Raw genomic sequence first — 20,059 nt, 5'->3', positions numbered from 1 at the left:
CGACAGAGAGCACGCACGAAGGGGTGTTGTGGACGGACGAGGAGGATGAGTAGAGTGAAGAGAAGAGAAGGAGAACGACTTTTTCATTTTGTTTTTAAGATATGCGAGATGCCGAAAGATATAATGAACACTATTGTATTTGGTGATTGATTAATCGTATCATATTGTTTATAAGACTCATTGTTTGTGCGCGAGAGGTTTTTGGCCGTCCTGGCGGCGCACGATTCGTCGATCAAATTACCCATATTATACTCGTATTTATTATGTTCATCAACTGCAGAAACACCAGTTTTAAAGTTTTTAATTTGGATACCTGTTCGTAACCATATTATAATAACTCTACTGAGAATTTTTTTTAATTTTCACGAGGAAATTAAAATCTGCAAAATGTAGTTATATATAGTTGTGTAATTTAACAGCAAAAAAAAAAAACAACTGCACAGACAAAAATGCTATATTGCTAAATGAAATGACGTTGGTACCTATATAGAGTTACGGAACATTATATCATCAAATATATGTTTATCTTTGTTATGTTATTACACTACCGATAAAATTATGCTTGGTCAGTTGGAAATTTATCTGTTATCATCACTTTGTCGATGTTATATTATTTTTAACTTGTATTGTATTCGGTGTTTTTATAATTTTAAAATCATAATTTTATAAAAAATAGTACCTAACAAAATAATGGGGTATGATGTACCAATCTGTCATCGTTTTTCGCATGATAATATTCCATTCAGTCATTATTGATTTTCATTATTATTACCTACCTATTGATTTTTATTCTCATAAAAATATTATGATAGACTTTTATTTATATTTTTAGTTTATAAGTGTGTATTATTATTTCAAAAAATGGTTTTATTTTTTATGAGAATAATGAGAAAAATGATCCGCTCTAGGTTTTAACTACGGTTGAGTTGTGTTTCTAATGCTTCTTCTTTGATGGTTTTTTTTCTTCATCGCGAACGCACGTACATATAATAATTATGCATTTATTGGAATATCGCATATGGTTAACGCATTAATCGGATTGAATATCAACATTATCATATTGTATAAGTGTTAATATTTTAAGTACGATCAAATAACCAGGTTTTAATTTTTTTTTATATAAAAGTATACAGGGTGTAACAGATAGAAATGAACTTTTGTTCTAATCAATACTAAAATTTTTCTTATATATAATTTATAGTCACTTGTGCTACACATATTATATTAAACAAAAAATTATTGTTTAACACTGAAAATTAAAAAAAAAATTAATTTAATTAAAATTTTTTTGGATATATTCAAAATAGCCAATTTGTGAATCTGATTATAAGAACAATTTTGATCAGTAAGTCAAGTCAAGTAGTTTATTTTTTAGAATTGTTTAAAATATCAATATTTTTTTGATTAAATGATGAATTTGGAACTTAATAACTTTTTTCAAAATATTTTTCTTGGGAATTTGCTGACATGAGTATATTTTATAAATTATTTACTAATCATATAATTTTAACAAATTTTGTAATACGTTTAAGAAGCATTAGTCAAGTCTTTCTGTTACACCTTGTAGGTATAGCTGTGTATTATATTATTATTATAGCGTCTTGAATTCCGTATAATTTGTATGTCACGCAAGTAGGTACCTATATAACTTGATATCATGCCTGTGTAACTACGTTTAAACGATGTCATGTGTGCATCCCGTGATCATTAGGTATAATAATTTCTAATACAAAGTCGGGAATAATATAGTTTACGCGCTGTCGATCTGCTGTTGTACTCGTAGTATCGTTTTGTGTACAAGGTCAACAAATTTTTAACGCGCAAGGCCAATTATTAGATGAATAATAGTACTAAAAAAAAAAAAATTGCCGAATATAAGTTTAAAAAAATATTTAAAATAGAAAATAACACTTACGTTGTCAATAGTAATGGGTACATATTTTATAGAACTATTCGTCAATATTTTATACGGTAATGCAAACCGCGTATTCGTTATTTTTAATATATTTTATTAAATAAAATTCTATGTATACATAGATTGTCAAATATATATATTTTATACAGCACAAGGTGATCAGGGTTGACAATATTATTTATAGGTACATCTAGTCCATTCTAAATGGAAATACATTTTACGATACCCTTTAGCATGACAAGGTCGCGTATAATAAATTAGGACTAGTAAAATAATTACATTACTTATTATATTATATTTTTTTTTTTGATAAAGATTAAAATAATAATTTAACATCATTATACTCGAATACTATTATGTTAGTTTTAATAGATTGATAGTGTATACAGGTACGAGAGATAAATAATATAATTAGTTACAGTGCATATAATATATGATGGATGATATATAGAACATAATGCTGTTGTTGATGTATACAAGATAATAATATTTTATTTTTTTAATCACCATATTCGTTAGGGATTTTATTATGCACGATGGCGGTATGACACTGAGTTTTGTGCTGAAACTTAATAATATGTAGTGATGTTAAATATTATACTTCGTATTCCAACGGGGTAAATAACATTAATTTGATATTTTAAACTTATATTTTTATACGTTTAAAAATCCGTCAATATACTTTCGAAAAAATCTAATCACTTGCATTATACACGATATAATCGTATGCCTAGATATTATTATATGTTGTGAATATACATGCCATATTATATTTGAAATGCATGGATATTTTTATTAATCTTTAAAATCTATGTATATTATATCATACTATACTTATATTATAAGATAAGGCAGGTTTATAATAGATTTTAAGCTAGTGAAACTCTTATTTATGTTGTAAAAAATAGCATTGTCGAATACTGATAAATTATATTATCATAATCCACAGATAATAATGCTTAAAAAGTATACTATATTCTGAACAGAACGTGCAAATTATTGTATTAAATAATTTTCTCTGACCACATCCAATTTATAAACGAGTGCTGTTAATTGTTATTATGAACTTATAATACTATATAATATAAGCGCGGCTCGATGACGCATGCGTATATTGATTACCTGCAAACTGTATACCTAGGTACTATTATAATATTATTATAGTCGTACATGGTACATTATGCTATTATATTCGTTTAAGTCGCTTACAAGCACGGTTCACGGTAACCACCCCCTCCCCCCAAAGCCGTATACCGTGTATACAATACGCTGGTAACATAAAGGTCGGTTACCTGTCTGCAAGTTTCTTTGGTGCCCAACTCTGTGACGACACGATGCTATTATTATGATATTATGTAGAGCTAGTGTAGAATTAGATCGTTGGAACTGACTACATTACTATTGTGGACGTCTGCGTGCAGTATACAGGTAGAAGCAGGCTAGAACCTCTCGTAAACCTATTTCAATGATCTCTCATCGACAGCTGTTGATCTCATCGCCGAGGAGAGCTATATTATGTAGACCGCAGCGACGACACAATATGCACTCGAAAGTGTTAATTAATATAATATATAATATAATATTATGTTTGCCCGTACACGCGACGATGCTATACGATGGATGACGTATATTATGTATTATTATTGTGTTAACACCCCGCGGTAGCGTGTTCGTGTCAAAGGCTGCGTTATAATTTCGCATATATATATATATATATATTTATATATGCTGTGTATAATTTACGAACATCAGTGGTGTCTGATGAATGGTTGGTTGGCGCAGAGATAACATTATATTATTTGCCCTAACGCACTTTATAATTAATATTCTGTTATTGGATATAATGTCTTTTAGTGCTGATGCCCGAAATAATTTCGTAAAGAGCTAAACGTTGTTGTATTTATAAAGGATGCAGCCGTGCAGGTATTATTATAAGGGGAGCAAAACAGAAGTTGTACGTAGCAATAAATCCCAAGAATAACATTTTATCAAGCTTTGAACAAGCCTTCTCAGCCCCCCCCCCCCCCCCCCCCAAAAAAAAACGAATTCTCGATTCACTATTTTGTGTTGTTTCTATATATACAGATATAATAGACTATTAAAGTTTACAATATATTATTAAGTAAAGTAAATTATGTCGGAGAAAGTCTTCGTAGACGACTTCTCAACGGCCGCGTGGCACGAAAATGGTAGGTCTATATTATTACACGCACTGCGACACCGTGAAAACGTTATTCGATTGTACCTATAGGATGTGCACATGAATTTAATGTGACGTGTTATATTATTATATATATATATATTACGTAGGTATTTACCTATAATAATATATAGTAGCTTCTGCGAACCGGCTGTATAACATATAATATATACATAAGGTACCTATACTTTATATCTATAGGTATTATGTGTGTTCAATTTTCCAGCGCCATAATATATGGCGGAGAGGGAGCTAGGAAACTTATATAGTTTTTTTACGACAGGGTGTCGGATTCGGATAAGAAAGAAAAGTAATTTGAGAAGTGGATAATATCGTGGTCGATATAATATATACATATATATAAGATTAAAACAATACCACGACCGTGACAGAGAGATACGTAGATTCTCATGTACACACATATTATTCATATATAATATTATGTGTGCAGATAATAATTAATCATAATTACATACCTATGATATACGTATGTAATAATATATATTATTTATTTGTATTTATTGGTATTATATATGATCGCGACGGAATGATTATGATACGCCTGAGGTGCGCTCAAAAAATATATAATATTATATAATATACTGCACTTGCACAGCTTGCATTTTTCTCAGTCGCTATATTATATTGAATATTGACATAGCTTCCTCATTTAACGTGGACAGTTTTCAGTTATTAATAGTCCCAATAATATGTTTTAGTTGTTTAATGGCAACTGATATTTATGTTTTTTTACTCTAGCATAGAAATAGTAAAAGAAAATTATAATAGCGTTTGAAATTCTCATTTACTTATGTATAAAAAACTATTTATGATGAATTTACCGATAAAATAATTAGTAAAACAAAAATATTCCTAAGTCAAGTATAATATTAGTAACTGTATATATTATATTTTTTTAATAACGCCACGCCGTGACGAGTCGAATGACGTCATATTATTATTATACACAATTTATAATCGAACTTTTCGCGCGCGCGATCCGCAATAATATTTTAGTAGTGTGGGTTAATTCGCAAACGACCTGATTTCGCGCCCGTAAAATGCGGGCCAATATAACAATAATACAGTACAATTAATTACAATATAATATACACTCATGAAACAACATTTTTTTTATTGATGTCCAATTACAGTAAAAAAATAATCGTATTTTTTCCCCTTCAAACAATACTAGCGCACGCACCGCACTCATACCGGTGCCGGTGACTTCGTCCCATATAAAAATAATATTTATGTATATGTATATATATATATATATATAGTACATAAATAATATAGGAATATGTATAATGCATATAAATACGCTTATTGTGACCGTGTCCTGTTCCAGTCGATTCATTGGTTCGTAAACCCGCAAAAATCGCGCACTGCAAATGTGCTCATACAGAATATTATGTTAAAAATTGCTTGTATTTTCTGAAAAATATCTACCTGGTTTACAATATAATAATTGTACTATACCATGTTTAATGCCTACCTTATTATGTGTGACCTACCTTTATAGTTATTATTTATATACATCATAAAATATAGGATATCGTTAAATAATATGTATGTAAGAAATAGGAAATAGGAGTGAGCAGACTTTGGTTTACGGTACATCATACATCAATAACCAATAAACGTTGTGTAATATGAGATCAGTACTCGGCCTTTTTTATTCGAAACTTAATTTTACTGTGATCCTGATCAGGCGACAAAATTAAATTCTTGTACCAAGGTATAATACACAACAAAATGTTATTATAATTTATAATGTTATTGCTATTGAACATAATACTATCGTTTTATTTAACAGTCAATACTAATTAAACCTACGATATAATATTACATACCGAAAACCGTTTAATTATAATAGTTATTATTACATAATTATGTATATAATATACGATACGATAGCATCATTTTATTTTTCGTATACGAACGTCAATGTGTCTTTTATTTTTTTATTTTAGGTATGAATGTATTATAATGGTTACTTTTTCTATTACTAATATCAGATGATAATAATTATCATGAATATAATATATGATAAATATATTTTAAACTATCGCGTTTGTTAATTAAATATCAAGTTTTTTTTTACAGACTACTGTTGAGTTAAGTTATCGAAATTAAAAACAACTCCATAAAGTTCTAATTCGTAAACTACCCTATTTTTAACAGTTTCGTTGAATACGTTGGTTACACTCGCTACTCTTTAGCAACATCCAAAATCCATATTCAACCTTAATTATACATATTTTTCAATGCGTATATTTTCAAGTTATAAACGTCATTTGAAATTGATTACAAATATAGTCATCCCCAAATATTCGGGTCGTGTCAGTAACTCTATTGATCATGTTTTCTATTACGACTGTCAGTCGTATATTATTATATACCAGCTACCCATGACTAAATACAAACAGGCATGTCAGCAAGATTCTTCTGCATGTAGCTGTGCCCCAGACTTGGAATAATCGAGTTCTTTATCATCACCCTAATGTATTTTGGATATAAATTATCGTTTGTTCCTAGTCTGGGACACACATAGATACATATACAACTAGTAGTTTTGTACGTCTATACAGCACACATGCGCAGTGATAGGAAAAATACGCGAGTTTGCTGACATGCCTGTTTATTTAGTCATGTACCTATACTCCCGAGAACGTCACCACTAATGGGTCTACTAAAAAGTATATGTCACATTGTCTTGCTTATTTGTAACAGTTTTACTATACATCGACGCATATTCCTGTTCGTAATACATAACATGCATAATAATAATATAATCGTGTCCCAGGTCCCTAAGGTTTTAACTGTATAATATTCATGTAAAAACAAAAAATATATATATACCTCTCGTGCACGGGCGTAAGTGAAATGCGCCTGGTTCGATTATTATTGCTATTATTATTATAATCATTATCTTTGGACGACGACGACGACCAGAGCAATGGCGACGGTGCGAGGTATTACTATCTACGACGCGTCGTACATACATAATAATATATATATATAAGTGGACGTACCTTGGTGATATATTTTATTACTTACCTGTAAATGTATATTACCGCGTATAGCCAGTATTATAGGTACACGTATTATAATAATACCTATATATGTACGCGTTTCTGGCGTCCGTCCGTCCGAAAGGTGTGCTCGAAACACAATGCTCTCTTGTACAATATAATTTATATACCTATATTAGATATTACATCGCGGTGTGTTGTTTATTGTGGACCCGGCGCAGGAGTGCCCAAAGTGTGCGTGCCCGCGTCCGGTCGGTTTTCTTTTTTGGGTGTTTAGATTTTAAATTGTACCTATACGACTACAGTGTGTTAATCGTTCTTGTCTCGTTTTTGTGTTACAGTAGCCGCCGAAACGACGACCGGCACTCCGGCGACGACGACATGCGGTCCGGGCATGTTTCGGTGCTCGGACGGCAAGTGTATAACTTCCGACTTGCTGTGCAACATGCAAAAAGACTGCGATCGGGGAGAGGACGAGTTCCAGAGCTGCCGTGAGTGACAATACTATTAATAATTATAATAATAATGACCGAGTAGAGTATAATATGTTCACAATTTTGACGATTATAACCTATTTGTCTCTCGTCGCCCGTGTATATACTATATTAACGACTGCTGCACCCTATAATAGGTGGTACTTTTGATTTTATATTTTAAGAGGTAATATAGTCTGGTATAACTTTAAAATGATCTATGAACTAAAATAGAACGCAAAATATTAGAGTGGGAGGGGGGGGATTTTTTTGTAGTGTTTGAGAGGGAAAAATCTACGGTTGAGGTTAAAAGCTTATCGATAGTTAACTAAGAGTAAATTGTTTAACCGAAAGCGACCAAGAAGGCTAATATTTACATTTTACATACCCTGAGGGGAGAGGGGTTCTGATTCTTTTCGTGTCCACCACCAAGTCCACCAATATTTAATTTTATTACTTGTACAATCTGAAGTATAATTTAACAAGAATTTACAAAAAAAATTTTCTGTTTAAACTTCAAACGTAAATGCTTCAATATTGGTTGGTTCTCATTTGAACTTTTATTTTTGCATACAGGTAACCCTTTCAGCCCATTGAATAGTTCTTTTAATAATGATTTTATGCTTAGGCAGCTGATTAGTTTCGTGGTTAATGACGGTGACACATAATATTATTATAATATAGGCACACTGACCCCGCGCACCGCGTCATTTTTGACACGCTGTGTATTGTACAGACTATGGTCAGTGACGGAGAAAAAACAAATAATAATTTCGTATCCTGTTTGATTTTCCATTAGCTCCGCCCGAGTGCGAACCCACGCTGTTACCATGCCGTCAGTACCATTTTAACAAGACGTACTGTTACCCACCGCACTACCGGTGCGATGTTACTGTTGACTGTGTGGATGGCTCCGACGAGGCCGATTGCAGTGAGTATAATATACTTACTACTTAACCAAAACTTTTCCCGTACACGGTTAGTAAACGGTAATCGGTGAGTAAGAAATACGAATATCGAGTTCTCGATCGTATATTATGTATATTATGATGCCATTGGTCATCGTTTGCCATTTGTATATTTAACAATATAGAAGAGATTAAAAATATTGATGAATTCATCATTTGTAGGCAGTAGGTAAGAGTACAAACTGTGGTAGTAAAGGTACATCACATATTAAAAGAACTTTTAACAGGTAATTCTGGTTGAACTTGAAAATTCAATAACTGTTAAAATTATAATTATATATCATAAATATACCTAATTAAAAATAAATTGACTATTCCAATTCAATTTTAAGCAACAGTCAAAATATTATAAAACATACTATACTTATTGCTACACAAATTTGAAAATTAAATATTACGACCATAAGATGTTAGTCTACCTACCTAAAAGTTAGGTAGGTAGTAAACTACGAGCACTTTTGAGCATTCCAATCTGGGACCTCCGTGTCACTGTATTAATGAAGTGGCCTTAATTTAAATTTTTTACGTTTATCCTTGTTAACTAAATGTAGGATCTATTAATTTTCAATTAATAGCATAAGCGCAAATAGCTCAATTTTTTTTGGGAGGGAGGACTTAAGCCTTAAGGACCCACCTCTTATAATATTAAAAAAAAATTACATATGCTTAGTACTAAGTACTGATTTTTGAATTAGGCCAACCCCTCAGCCAAGTCCCCTCAAGCCTCCCCCCCATTCATGATATCATATATATTAATATTTTTCAAAATTAAAATAATATTTAGTAGCTAAGCGTCAAGTTTAAGTTTGATTTTTGATTCCCAATCTTTTCAAGTTATAATGTTAAATATATGCTGATGCAAACGATACTCAACTATCTTGCAAAAATGGCCAAAAGTAACAATAGTGATACCTACGCAAACGATGTACCTACGGTCGATTTATATACATTTTTTATAATGAATCGATTCGTCCGCAGTGTTTACAACTGCACTATATAGCTGCTAAGGCTCTCGTGCTTAAACATGTATAGGTCGGAATGCGGCCGTCAACGGTTTAGACGAACTGCGATTTCAGAAAAATCCTACGAAGTAGGCTCGCTAATATATTATTATTATTTTTCGCTTCCTCTCCCGGGTGCGTCACCTTCGAGTGTCCGAGTGCCTGTGTACATCACGTGTTACAGTCCTATATTTTATGGTGGTCTGTCGGGAGGAAAAAAATAATATAACAAAGCAAGCGCCTCGCACGCGCATTCCACGCATACGATCCGTTTACAAATTAGTCGGTTCCATAATTATAGTGTTTAAGTAGGTACCTAGGTATATATAATGTTATCGTCATCCGCGCAGTGCTGCCGGTGTAATAACATCGTCGTATTGAAAAAAACTCAACGATCCTAGGCGATGAGGTTTTTTTTCCACCATAAAAAACGCGATTTGGACTCTCGCCGCTCGCGAATGTATACAGTGGCTGCAGAGAGGGGAGGGTACGCATTAAACGACCTATAATGGTAAATAACGAGTTTGCAGAGAATTTTCAACGATTCTAATCTAAAAGTCGATTAATGCGTGCAGCTCGCATAAATAATAACACGGCTGTATATACCTACTTTATATATTATATACATTTTCGAAATAAAAAGTAACGGCAACCATCACACGGGGCTTAATCGTTTCATCACGTCTGTGTACGAAAACAATTTGCGGAAACGAGACGAGACCACCGGTCATCATTCGTCGTCGTTTTCATTTTAATCTCGTGTGTCGAAACTCACGCAAAAACGCCTATCTGTCGTGTATCGCGAAGTGTTTCGATCTCCGCCGTGCCGCTGTACTGTCAATCACGGTTCGCGATCGATTTCTTTTTTACGTCGCACCCGCATCGATACCGCGGACCGTCGTGATTTATCTCTAAAAACACATTATTATACAGCACGGTATATTATATTGTTATGATGTACATTATGTGCAATTTATTGTTTAGCGTACCGAAAATGCCAGACTGAAGACTTCCGCTGCGAGGTGAACGGTCCAGGCAGCGGTCCATGTCTGCCCAAGCCCAAGCGGTGCGACGGTTACTTCGACTGCCGCAACCACAAGGATGAGGAGAACTGCGGGACGGCCATGAACATGTCGTGTCCACTAGATAAATTCCGCTGTCTAAATGGGCAAAAGTGCATCGATCCGAAACTGAAATGCGACCATCAAAACAATTGCGGCGACAACAGCGACGAAGAAAACTGCAGTGAGTATTACAAAAATATATTATAATACCTACATCGATATTATGTGGAGGCGGTGGACACATCTCTTGCGTTTCCTCTATCGATTTCGATTACACGTTTGTTTTCCTAAAAGATTTCGCGGCTTGCCACGTCGGCCAGTTCCGGTGCGGCAACGGGCTTTGCATCCCGCTCAACTACCAGTGCGATGGGTACGCCGACTGTCACGACGGCACTGACGAGTTGAATTGCACCGCGCTGGCTTGCCCGGGAAAATATCTCTGTCCCCAGGGTGCACCGAACAAACGGCCCAAATGCATAAACAAGTCGCAACTGTGCGACGGGCATAAGGACTGCGAGGATAATGCCGACGAAGAGGCGGCGTGCTGTAAGTGTTAACAGATAAATTAATCGTTGTTCTCCCTCGTTTTATATTATATACTTATGTGTCTTGTTCACAGCGACACTCAGTTGTCCGGCTCTGGGCTGCGAGTACAAGTGTCAGGCATCACCCACCGGTGGATCATGTTATTGTGCGGAAGGAAGAAAAATCGCAAACGATTCGAAGACGTGTATAGGTTAGTAGGGTCATGAAGTGTGACGTACAACTGTCCAAGTCACTAATTACTTTTGACGACGACGACGTTTTAGGACAATGAAGACGTTATAATTTCATTAGTCATTAAGTTTATCTTTATACAGTGATAGCATTTCTAGTTAGATGTAAATTGCATAAAATAACGTCTGACAAAAAAAAAATGAATTTTTGCAGTATTTTAAATTCAAATTTCATTATTCTATAATCTATACCACAGGTGATTATTTTATCATTGAACACTTATTATTTCAATAAGTAGAAATGTTTTTGAAATGTTTTCATGGTTTCATGGTGTCTAGTTGTTAAAAAACAACAATTAAAACAATTAGGTATATGTTTTTAATATTTTTTATCATGAACATTTTTAAAGTTTTTTTTACTTTTTTTGAACAACAGCATGCAGTTTTAATTTCATATTCCAAAGAAGAATATTTTTCTTATTATTTCTATACTTATAAATCGCAATTAGGACAAATAGCTTATAAATTATAAATATTTAAAGTTTTGATGAGCGGAGTGAAGTCACACGGTTACCCCGAAAAATTAAAATATACTTATAACTCACAAATTACTCGTCCTAAATTCGGTTTTAATGTATCGAAATACCTAGTTGGAAAAATATTTTGCTTTGGAATATGTAAATTAAAACTGTATGCTGACATTTAAAAAAGTAAAAAATGTTTAGTATAAAAAATATTATATATAATTAATAATATTTATATTAATATTTATAATATTACAAAATACATATAATTTTTTTAAATTTTATTAAATGACTAGAAACCATATACATTTTTTTTTTTCAAAAACATTTATACTTTTTGAAATAATGATTGTTCAATGATAAATGAATCATCAGCTGGTATATTAAATTTGTTTTTACAATAATCCGAATAAAATATTTTCTGTTCCCTATCGGATTTTTAACAGCTTCACGTGGCCTGCGTGTAGAGGGTGAGACTAACCACCCGTTAGGCTAGCTAATTGAGGTTTCGAAATGTCATATAATTACTATACAGTTTCCTTTCAAAAAAAAAAAAAAAAATAGAGGAACTTTCTTCGCAATCTATGATTTTTCGTCGAAAAACGGTGACGAGCTACTATTGACATGGACACCCATATGACGTGATTTTCGTTATATTACTATCGTTATATATTTTCAGATCGTGACGAGTGCTCCGAATGGGGATTCTGCGAACAAATGTGCAAGAACTCTGAAGGATCGTACACGTGCAGTTGTTATCCCGGGTACGTGCTGATGGACCGGAAAAAGTGTGTGGCCAACAACCGGACGCAACCGTTCCAGGTGTACTTCGCCCAGGACAAGAACATCATGAAAATGGATTCCAAGTACCAGAACCAGGTGGTGGTGGCCAACGCGACGTCGGCCAGCGGCATGGACTACCATTATGCATTCAACACGCTGTACTGGTCCGACGTGAAGCTAAAGAAGATCAAGTCGGTAAGGCTGCTGGACGCGGACAAGTTCGTGCGGGACGGTAACGCCATGCCACCGGAGATCACGTTGCCCGGCATGTGGGAGCCAATATCGGTAGCAGTGGACTGGGTCGGCAACAAGCTGTACGTGGTGGACGGTGTAGGTCAGAAGGTGGACGTGTTCGAGCTGAACGGCCGGTGGCACGCGATCGTGCTGAGCAGCAACCTGACTAACCCGTCGGACATCGCGCTTGACCCCACCCAGGGATACATGTTCATAGCGGACGGCAACCAGTTGATCCGTGCCAACATGGACGGCAGCGACACCAAAGCCATAGTCACCGATGCCGTGTACAAGGCGTCCGGCGTGTCGGCCGACATTCTTGACAGGCGGCTGTACTGGTGTGACTCGTTGCTGGACTACGTCGAGACGGTCGACTACGATGGAAATGACCGACACCTCATACTCAGGGGGCCGCAGGTGCCTTCGCCGTCTCGGCTGGCGGTGTTCGAGAACCGTGTGTACTGGTCGGACGGCACTAAGCAGGGCATAATGAGCGTCAACAAGTACGACCCGGCCAGCGTTTCATCCGTGTACAAGAACCGTGACATCAAAGACCCAAAATCGGTGAAAATCGTCCATTCGCTCGTCCAGAGAGAAGGTAAGAGCGTAAATATACGTTCTAAAAGTGCGTAATAGCTGCAGGGAGGTAGGTTAGGTTACAGGTGTCAGTTATTGCCATAGTTATTGAACGATCGGCGGACAAGGATTCAAAAGTAGTTTTCCAATTACGCTTGCCATAAAGTACAGGCGTACTGTAGTTGGGGCTTGACTTGCAAAAGAAATAGTGGAGGTGCTCTGATGAAACAGAAAATTTGCGTCCCTATCTAATTAACATACCTAATATAGTGATATAACCACGGCGCCTCTCATTTTATTACACCTTAAATTTTTTTATTTATTTTCATTTGATAAACTCCAATGAAAATATTTTTCATTTATGACATTGTTTTCTAATGTCTAATGGGACAAATGTTCTTAGACTCGTATTTTATTGTTCGTGGTTACAAGGTTATAGATCTATCCACAGCCGTGGTTATTACCTAATACCCACAATCTACATATTAAACGTATAGGTAATTATTACATACTTAATACTTATCATGTATTCACGTAAACTGTACCAGATGTCAATAATAAAAAACGTTTTGGTAATAGTTTTTTTTAATCGTAAAAACAAAGATAATTACTGTAATTTTGTAGGAAATCCTACATAAGGGTAGAGTCCTATGTGATGTCATAAGAAAAAAAAATTTAGAGGTACGCCAAAATATACGCCCTGAAAATTTAATTGTGCGGTTAGTCCCTTAGCCTAATCTAACCTAACCTAACCACCAGTCGAGTACTAACCGTAATGCTATAAAGTATAATATTTACTATCGGTATTTTGTGTTCACAGTATCATCGCCTTGCGGCAAGAACAACGCCGGTTGTCACCACATGTGTATCGTGACTAGAGGCAGTGACAATTTGTTAGCACATAGGTGCGCCTGTAACATGGGATATCAACTTGCGCAAGACATGCACAATTGCGTTCGTGAGTATTTAATATAATATCTAAAAACATTCGGTTATGTTTCGTGTATTTGTTGCGAATATTAGCGTCAACGTGTACCTGATTTTTTTCGTTTTTTATTTTAGTGGTCGACGAGTTTTTGTTGTACTCGCAACAAAGGTTTATCAAAGGTAAAGTCTTGAACAAAGTTTCGCAAGGGTTTACTGACGCCATACTGCCAGTGTCGTCGAGGAGAGCCAGGTTCGTGGGTCTTGATTTCGACGCTCGTGACAATTACATTTATTATTCGGACGTTCTTCAGGATGTTATCTATAGGATACACAGAAACGGGACAGGTAAGCGTTTACACACCTTGTTGTCGTTATGTAACAAACACGTTTTTGTGAAGAGACCATTGTGTACGAGTGAATAACCATGGAATATTTGCAGGTAGAGAAATTGTATTAGCGTCACAGAACGAGGGCGTGGAAGGTCTTGCCGTCGATTGGGTGGCCAAGAACCTGTACTATATCGATAGTAGAAAAGGTACGTTGAACGTGTTAAGCACTCGCAACGTGACCAACAAAAGAGTGCTATTGAAGAACATGAAAAGACCCAGGGCAATTGTTGTCCACCCTAACAAGGGGTAAGTGTTTTATATAAGAAGATAACATAATAGTTAACGACTGCGTAAGAGTCTGATATTCCTATATTAAGTTTACGGGTACCTATAGTACCTACTACAATGTTGTATAATTTGGGTCCTTTGAAAATTACGTTTTACTTTTAATACTGAGCTAAATTATCACCGGAAACTTCGGTACAAGATGGATTTAATTTGTGCAGACATAATAGCAAACGTTCGTAGTTTTTATTTTTTATTTGTTAGGATACCGTTTTCTCGTAAATAATTAGTTTAAATTCGACAAATAAATTTAGATAAATTATTTATTTTCGTAGGTACTTAACCTATACGGTTGGTTACTTTCGTTATACATTTGAATTATATATGATTACCGTAGTCTGCTTATTCGTATATTTAAAATATAAAATTGATTACCTCAAATCGTTAAATAACGATGCTCTGTGTTTCTGACCAGAATTTCGTTATTGTATATTTAAATGCTGCGTATAATATAATATTATGGTTAACGGATTTTAGGTACATATTCTTCTCTGAATGGGATCGGCCGGCCAACATTAGCCGCGCGTACACGGACGGTTCGAATCTGATCGTGTTCCGGAACATCACGCTGGGATGGCCGAACGGTTTAGCAGTAGATTTTGCTACGGACCGACTGTACTGGTGCGACGCACTACTGGACCACGTCCAGCACTCGAACCTGGACGGGACGGACGTGAGAACCATCAACTCGACGTTGATACGACATCCGTTTTCGATAGTCACACATTACGGTAGGTTTGTGGGTTATTCACTTGGTTTCAGCGGGGCCGTATTTGGGCATTGAGAAAACTATTAACCGTTTATAGTTAAGCGAACACAAGATCGTTAAGTCTACAGACTATACTTATTATAGTACTATACTATACTATACTATACAGTACTATACTTCTATTAAGCCCGAACTTCGTAATAATTACCATATAATAATATATTTAACTCGCCGAGTTTAAAGTTAATTTGAAACAAAATATTAATCAAGTTTATAAAAGTATTATAGTTTACTTTTTCAATTAGTACGTGTATCACATAAAAAGTATCCTATCTATAAGTTGCCTCTCGATTACCCCTTTTGCCACGCCTCTGTTCACTGACGTGACTGCCGAACACAAATTTTAGTAAACCACAATCGGAACCCCCTCCCCCTCCCCCCCGACTAACATAAATACGGCCCAGCAGGGTTTGGTCGCGAGTTGCGCGACGGCCGCTGCAGTTAGCGTTTGCGCAGTGTGCTCAATTGGCTTTATGGTCTGTTCGCGTAGATTGGATGTACATCACCGATTGGCGCCTGGACGCCATAATCAAGATACACAAGCTGACGGGCGTCGTTTCCAACATCGAGGTCCGGGAGCCGCAGAACAACCGGCTGTACGGTGTAAAGATCTACAGCGAACACGAACAGCTCGTGGACTACTCGCACCCGTGCTCGGCCACGTCCGATTACGGTGGTTGTCAGAAGCTGTGTTTCGCGGTGCCGTCCAAAAAGTCGACCGCGTCGTCACTGCAGGCTCAGTGCGGCTGTCCGTACGGCGAGAAGATCGACTCGGACGGCAAGACATGCGTGGCCGACCCGAACGCGGAGCCACCGGTGACGGCTTGCCCGAACACGTGGGACTTTACGTGCAACAACATGCGGTGCATACCCAAAGCGTGGGTGTGCGATGGCGACGACGACTGTCTGGACAACTCCGACGAGGAACAAAACTGCACCAGTAAGTGTATATTGTATAAAAACAACGATTTAATATTTTTCCCAAGCGCATGTAAATTAAATTAATTAAATTGGATAATAATTGATAATTTTAATGAGTGTTTCAACTAAACTTAATTCATTGTAAATAATGATCAATAGGAATATGTACCTCTATCCTGATCCGGTCTAAAGCCTAAATGTGTTCATCCAATACTTTCTTGAAATATCTCGTTTGAATTCTGTGCGAAATACGGTGAAACGTGGCGTTTGTAGTCGTCGCCATCCATCCTCTGACCTGCATTTTAAGTACCTATCAAATCTAATATCTATATATGCTATATAAGACGAGTAGTACTTGTATAAAGGTTAAGATTTTCATGCGAAATATTCGAGTGTAACAAACACCGATACGTATCGATGAAAAATCGAGCTTTTAAGAAGTTACACATAATATGTGTGTGATTTACAAGCTCGTCTCGTATCGGACTCTTAGCATGACGGTATACGAGTCCGGTACGTATATGGTATTTTTCTTCTTGAAAACGTCGGCCGTAGACGCTAGCTCCTCCTACAGTTTTACCCGAGCGCGTTTACATATTATTGTGCGTTGTCGTTTAAACATAGTATTATGTGTTATTATCGTTTTCCAGAACCCACCTGTGCCCCAGGAGAATGGCAGTGCGGTTCTGGCCGTTGCGTACCGGGCACGTTCCGGTGCGATGGCGAAAACGACTGCGGCGATTACAGCGACGAAACTGGGTGCACGAACGTCACGTGCTCTTCAACTCAATTCTTGTGCGAAAACGGCCGGTGCGTACCAGCCACGTGGAAATGTGACTCCGAAAACGACTGCGGCGACGGTTCGGACGAAGGCGACTTTTGCGCGGAGAAGACGTGCGCCTATTTCCAGGTAGGTTTGACGGACGGACTTCAAAGGCCTGTGATTCACAGTGTGCAATAATGGACACGGCTAATCGTCGTTTGTTTTCAGTTCACTTGTCCTCGGTCCGGCCACTGTATTCCGCAGACGTGGGTGTGCGACGGCGACAACGACTGTTTCGACAACCAAGACGAAGAAGGTTGCCCGCCGATCACGTGTTCGGCGACACAGTTCAAATGCGCCGACCTCAGGCAGTGCATACAAGAGACGTACAAGTGCGACGGAATATTGGACTGCAACGACGGCAGTGACGAGCTCGGTTGTCGTAAGTGCGAATGTCGTCCGCTAAATAATTGTCCATCACGCAAGACTGCCACGACAGTTCGATTTTGTATTTTTGTTGAAAACGTATCGAGAAAGTATGTCGTGTGCAGCGACAGATCTCTTTTAAAAATGAATCGACAAAACATTTTTGTGAGATGGATTTACTCACTTGTCCACCCAAACTATGAACAGATCAATTAATTTTGGTTTAATTTTTTTTCATTTAAATACATTTTTGAGCTGTCCAAAAGTCTTGATTGCTTATATTATAACCTATTTTAAACGTAACGTCATATTATTATGCAAAATATGTTCTATATTGAAATAAAAAAAAAACAAAAAAATTATAAAAATACTAATTTATTTCTATTTTAGCAACATTGGCCCCTAACCAATGTGACACAGAAAAACAATTTCGTTGTGAAAAGTCGGGTATTTGTATACCAAAAACGTGGTACTGTGACGGAACTGCTGATTGCGACGATGATTCAGATGAACCGAAAACTTGTGGACAAGTTTCTTGCCAGTCAAACTACTTCAAATGTAACAATTCACAATGTATTTTCAAGGCATATATCTGTGATGGCAGAGATGATTGCGGTGATGGTTCCGATGAAGACTATAGACTCGCTTGTGGAGCACCACCATTCAAGTTAGTATATTGCAATTTTTTATTCAGTATGAAGTTAAGTCCTTGCTATAAATTATTAATTTTTTTTTTGTAGATGTATGTCAGGTGAATGGCAATGTCCTAATGCAACAAATCGCTGTGTTAACATAACAAACGTATGTGACGGAATACCTCATTGTCCAAATGGTGCCGATGAAGGACCGAATTGTGATCTTCCTGAATGCGACAAAGAGGGCAGTTATTGCTCGAACGGATGTAAACAAACGCCAGTAGTAAGTTAGTTTAGATTGAATGTCTAATAAAATGTTGTACTGACTTCTAGTTTATATTAAAATAATACAATTTATAGGGACCACTGTGCACATGTCCTCACGGTGAAGTCTTAAACACTACATATGAATGCATGGATCTCAATGAATGTGATCCGCCAGGTCTTTGCTCACAACATTGTGTAAACACTAAAGGAAGTTATTTCTGTTCCTGTGCTCCTGGATATGTTTTAGAATCTGATAAACACACGTGCAAAGCTTTAAGTAAGATGAGACTTTGTTCATTTGAAATAATTATTACATATTTGGGTTGTATACATTTTTCTAATAATAATTTTTATTTTATTAGATCACAGTGCAGCGTTTTTAATAATTTCCAATCGCCATTCTATATTGGTTGCTGATCTCAAGGAACAAGGCCTAGAACGAGTCCCCATTATAGTGGAAAATGTTGTAGCGACGGCATCAAACATGCATACGGGAACTATATTCTGGTCAGATATGAAACTTAAAAAGATATCCAGGCTGGACAAGAGCAGCGAGCCTAAAGACGTTAGTATATATTAATATATAAATCATAATATTACCAGGGACGACAGTGTGGCCCCAAAAAAACAATAACTGAAAAACAGATATTTTTAGGCCACTTTTTAATTTTATTAAAACATTTCTCTTATGGTAACAACATCAAACAATTTTTAGTATTGTTCATTGTACATTATTATTATGCCAATATATCACTTTGTATTGATCACATTATTTTATAGAACCAACTTCAACCACCAACTATTATCATGGACATAATCATATTAAACCTATGATAATTTATTTTTCAATAGACATCAATCTAAATGCTTCTAGAATATTATTTGTAATATTGATTATGTTAATCTATTCTTTTTATATACTTTTCTTATTTATACTATAGTTTATTATATTATATTAATGACATTTTTTTATATTTTATTTAGATTATTACTTCTGGATTAGATTTAGTTGAAGGTTTAGCCTATGATTGGATTGGAGGACATATTTATTGGCTAGATTCTCGACTAAATACTGTTGAAGTGGCCAATGAAAATGGAACTAATCGCATTATTTTGCTAAAAGAAAATATTACTCAACCGAGAGGAATGATGTTGGATCCAAGTCCAGGGTAAGTTATTTAAGCT

The 20,059-nt window shown here is 35.9% G+C and overlaps 1 protein-coding gene across 1 annotated transcript in view; it reads left to right on the top strand.

The window, feature by feature from the left end:
* The window catches only part of LOC132943087 (low-density lipoprotein receptor-related protein 2), a 68,388-nt gene that overhangs the window by 31,474 nt on the left and 16,855 nt on the right, over positions 1 to 20,059 (top strand). The window contains exons 2-19 of the mRNA XM_061011889.1: positions 7,495 to 7,644; positions 8,426 to 8,557; positions 10,580 to 10,840; positions 10,954 to 11,205; positions 11,279 to 11,395; positions 12,579 to 13,514; positions 14,313 to 14,450; positions 14,555 to 14,764; positions 14,859 to 15,054; positions 15,571 to 15,824; positions 16,353 to 16,802; positions 17,434 to 17,693; positions 17,775 to 17,988; positions 18,363 to 18,639; positions 18,713 to 18,890; positions 18,968 to 19,151; positions 19,237 to 19,439; positions 19,859 to 20,043. Of these exons, the coding sequence (XP_060867872.1) occupies positions 7,495 to 7,644; positions 8,426 to 8,557; positions 10,580 to 10,840; positions 10,954 to 11,205; positions 11,279 to 11,395; positions 12,579 to 13,514; positions 14,313 to 14,450; positions 14,555 to 14,764; positions 14,859 to 15,054; positions 15,571 to 15,824; positions 16,353 to 16,802; positions 17,434 to 17,693; positions 17,775 to 17,988; positions 18,363 to 18,639; positions 18,713 to 18,890; positions 18,968 to 19,151; positions 19,237 to 19,439; positions 19,859 to 20,043 (4,597 nt within the window). The remainder of the gene's footprint in view (positions 1 to 7,494; positions 7,645 to 8,425; positions 8,558 to 10,579; positions 10,841 to 10,953; positions 11,206 to 11,278; positions 11,396 to 12,578; positions 13,515 to 14,312; positions 14,451 to 14,554; positions 14,765 to 14,858; positions 15,055 to 15,570; positions 15,825 to 16,352; positions 16,803 to 17,433; positions 17,694 to 17,774; positions 17,989 to 18,362; positions 18,640 to 18,712; positions 18,891 to 18,967; positions 19,152 to 19,236; positions 19,440 to 19,858; positions 20,044 to 20,059) is intronic.

The sequence above is a fragment of the Metopolophium dirhodum genome, chromosome 4, assembly GCF_019925205.1.
Source record: "Metopolophium dirhodum isolate CAU chromosome 4, ASM1992520v1, whole genome shotgun sequence".
In the NCBI taxonomy this organism is placed as follows: domain Eukaryota; kingdom Metazoa; phylum Arthropoda; class Insecta; order Hemiptera; family Aphididae; genus Metopolophium; species Metopolophium dirhodum.
The sequence above is the reverse complement of the archived record's forward strand: the minus strand, read 5'-3'. Positions and strand labels throughout refer to the sequence as shown.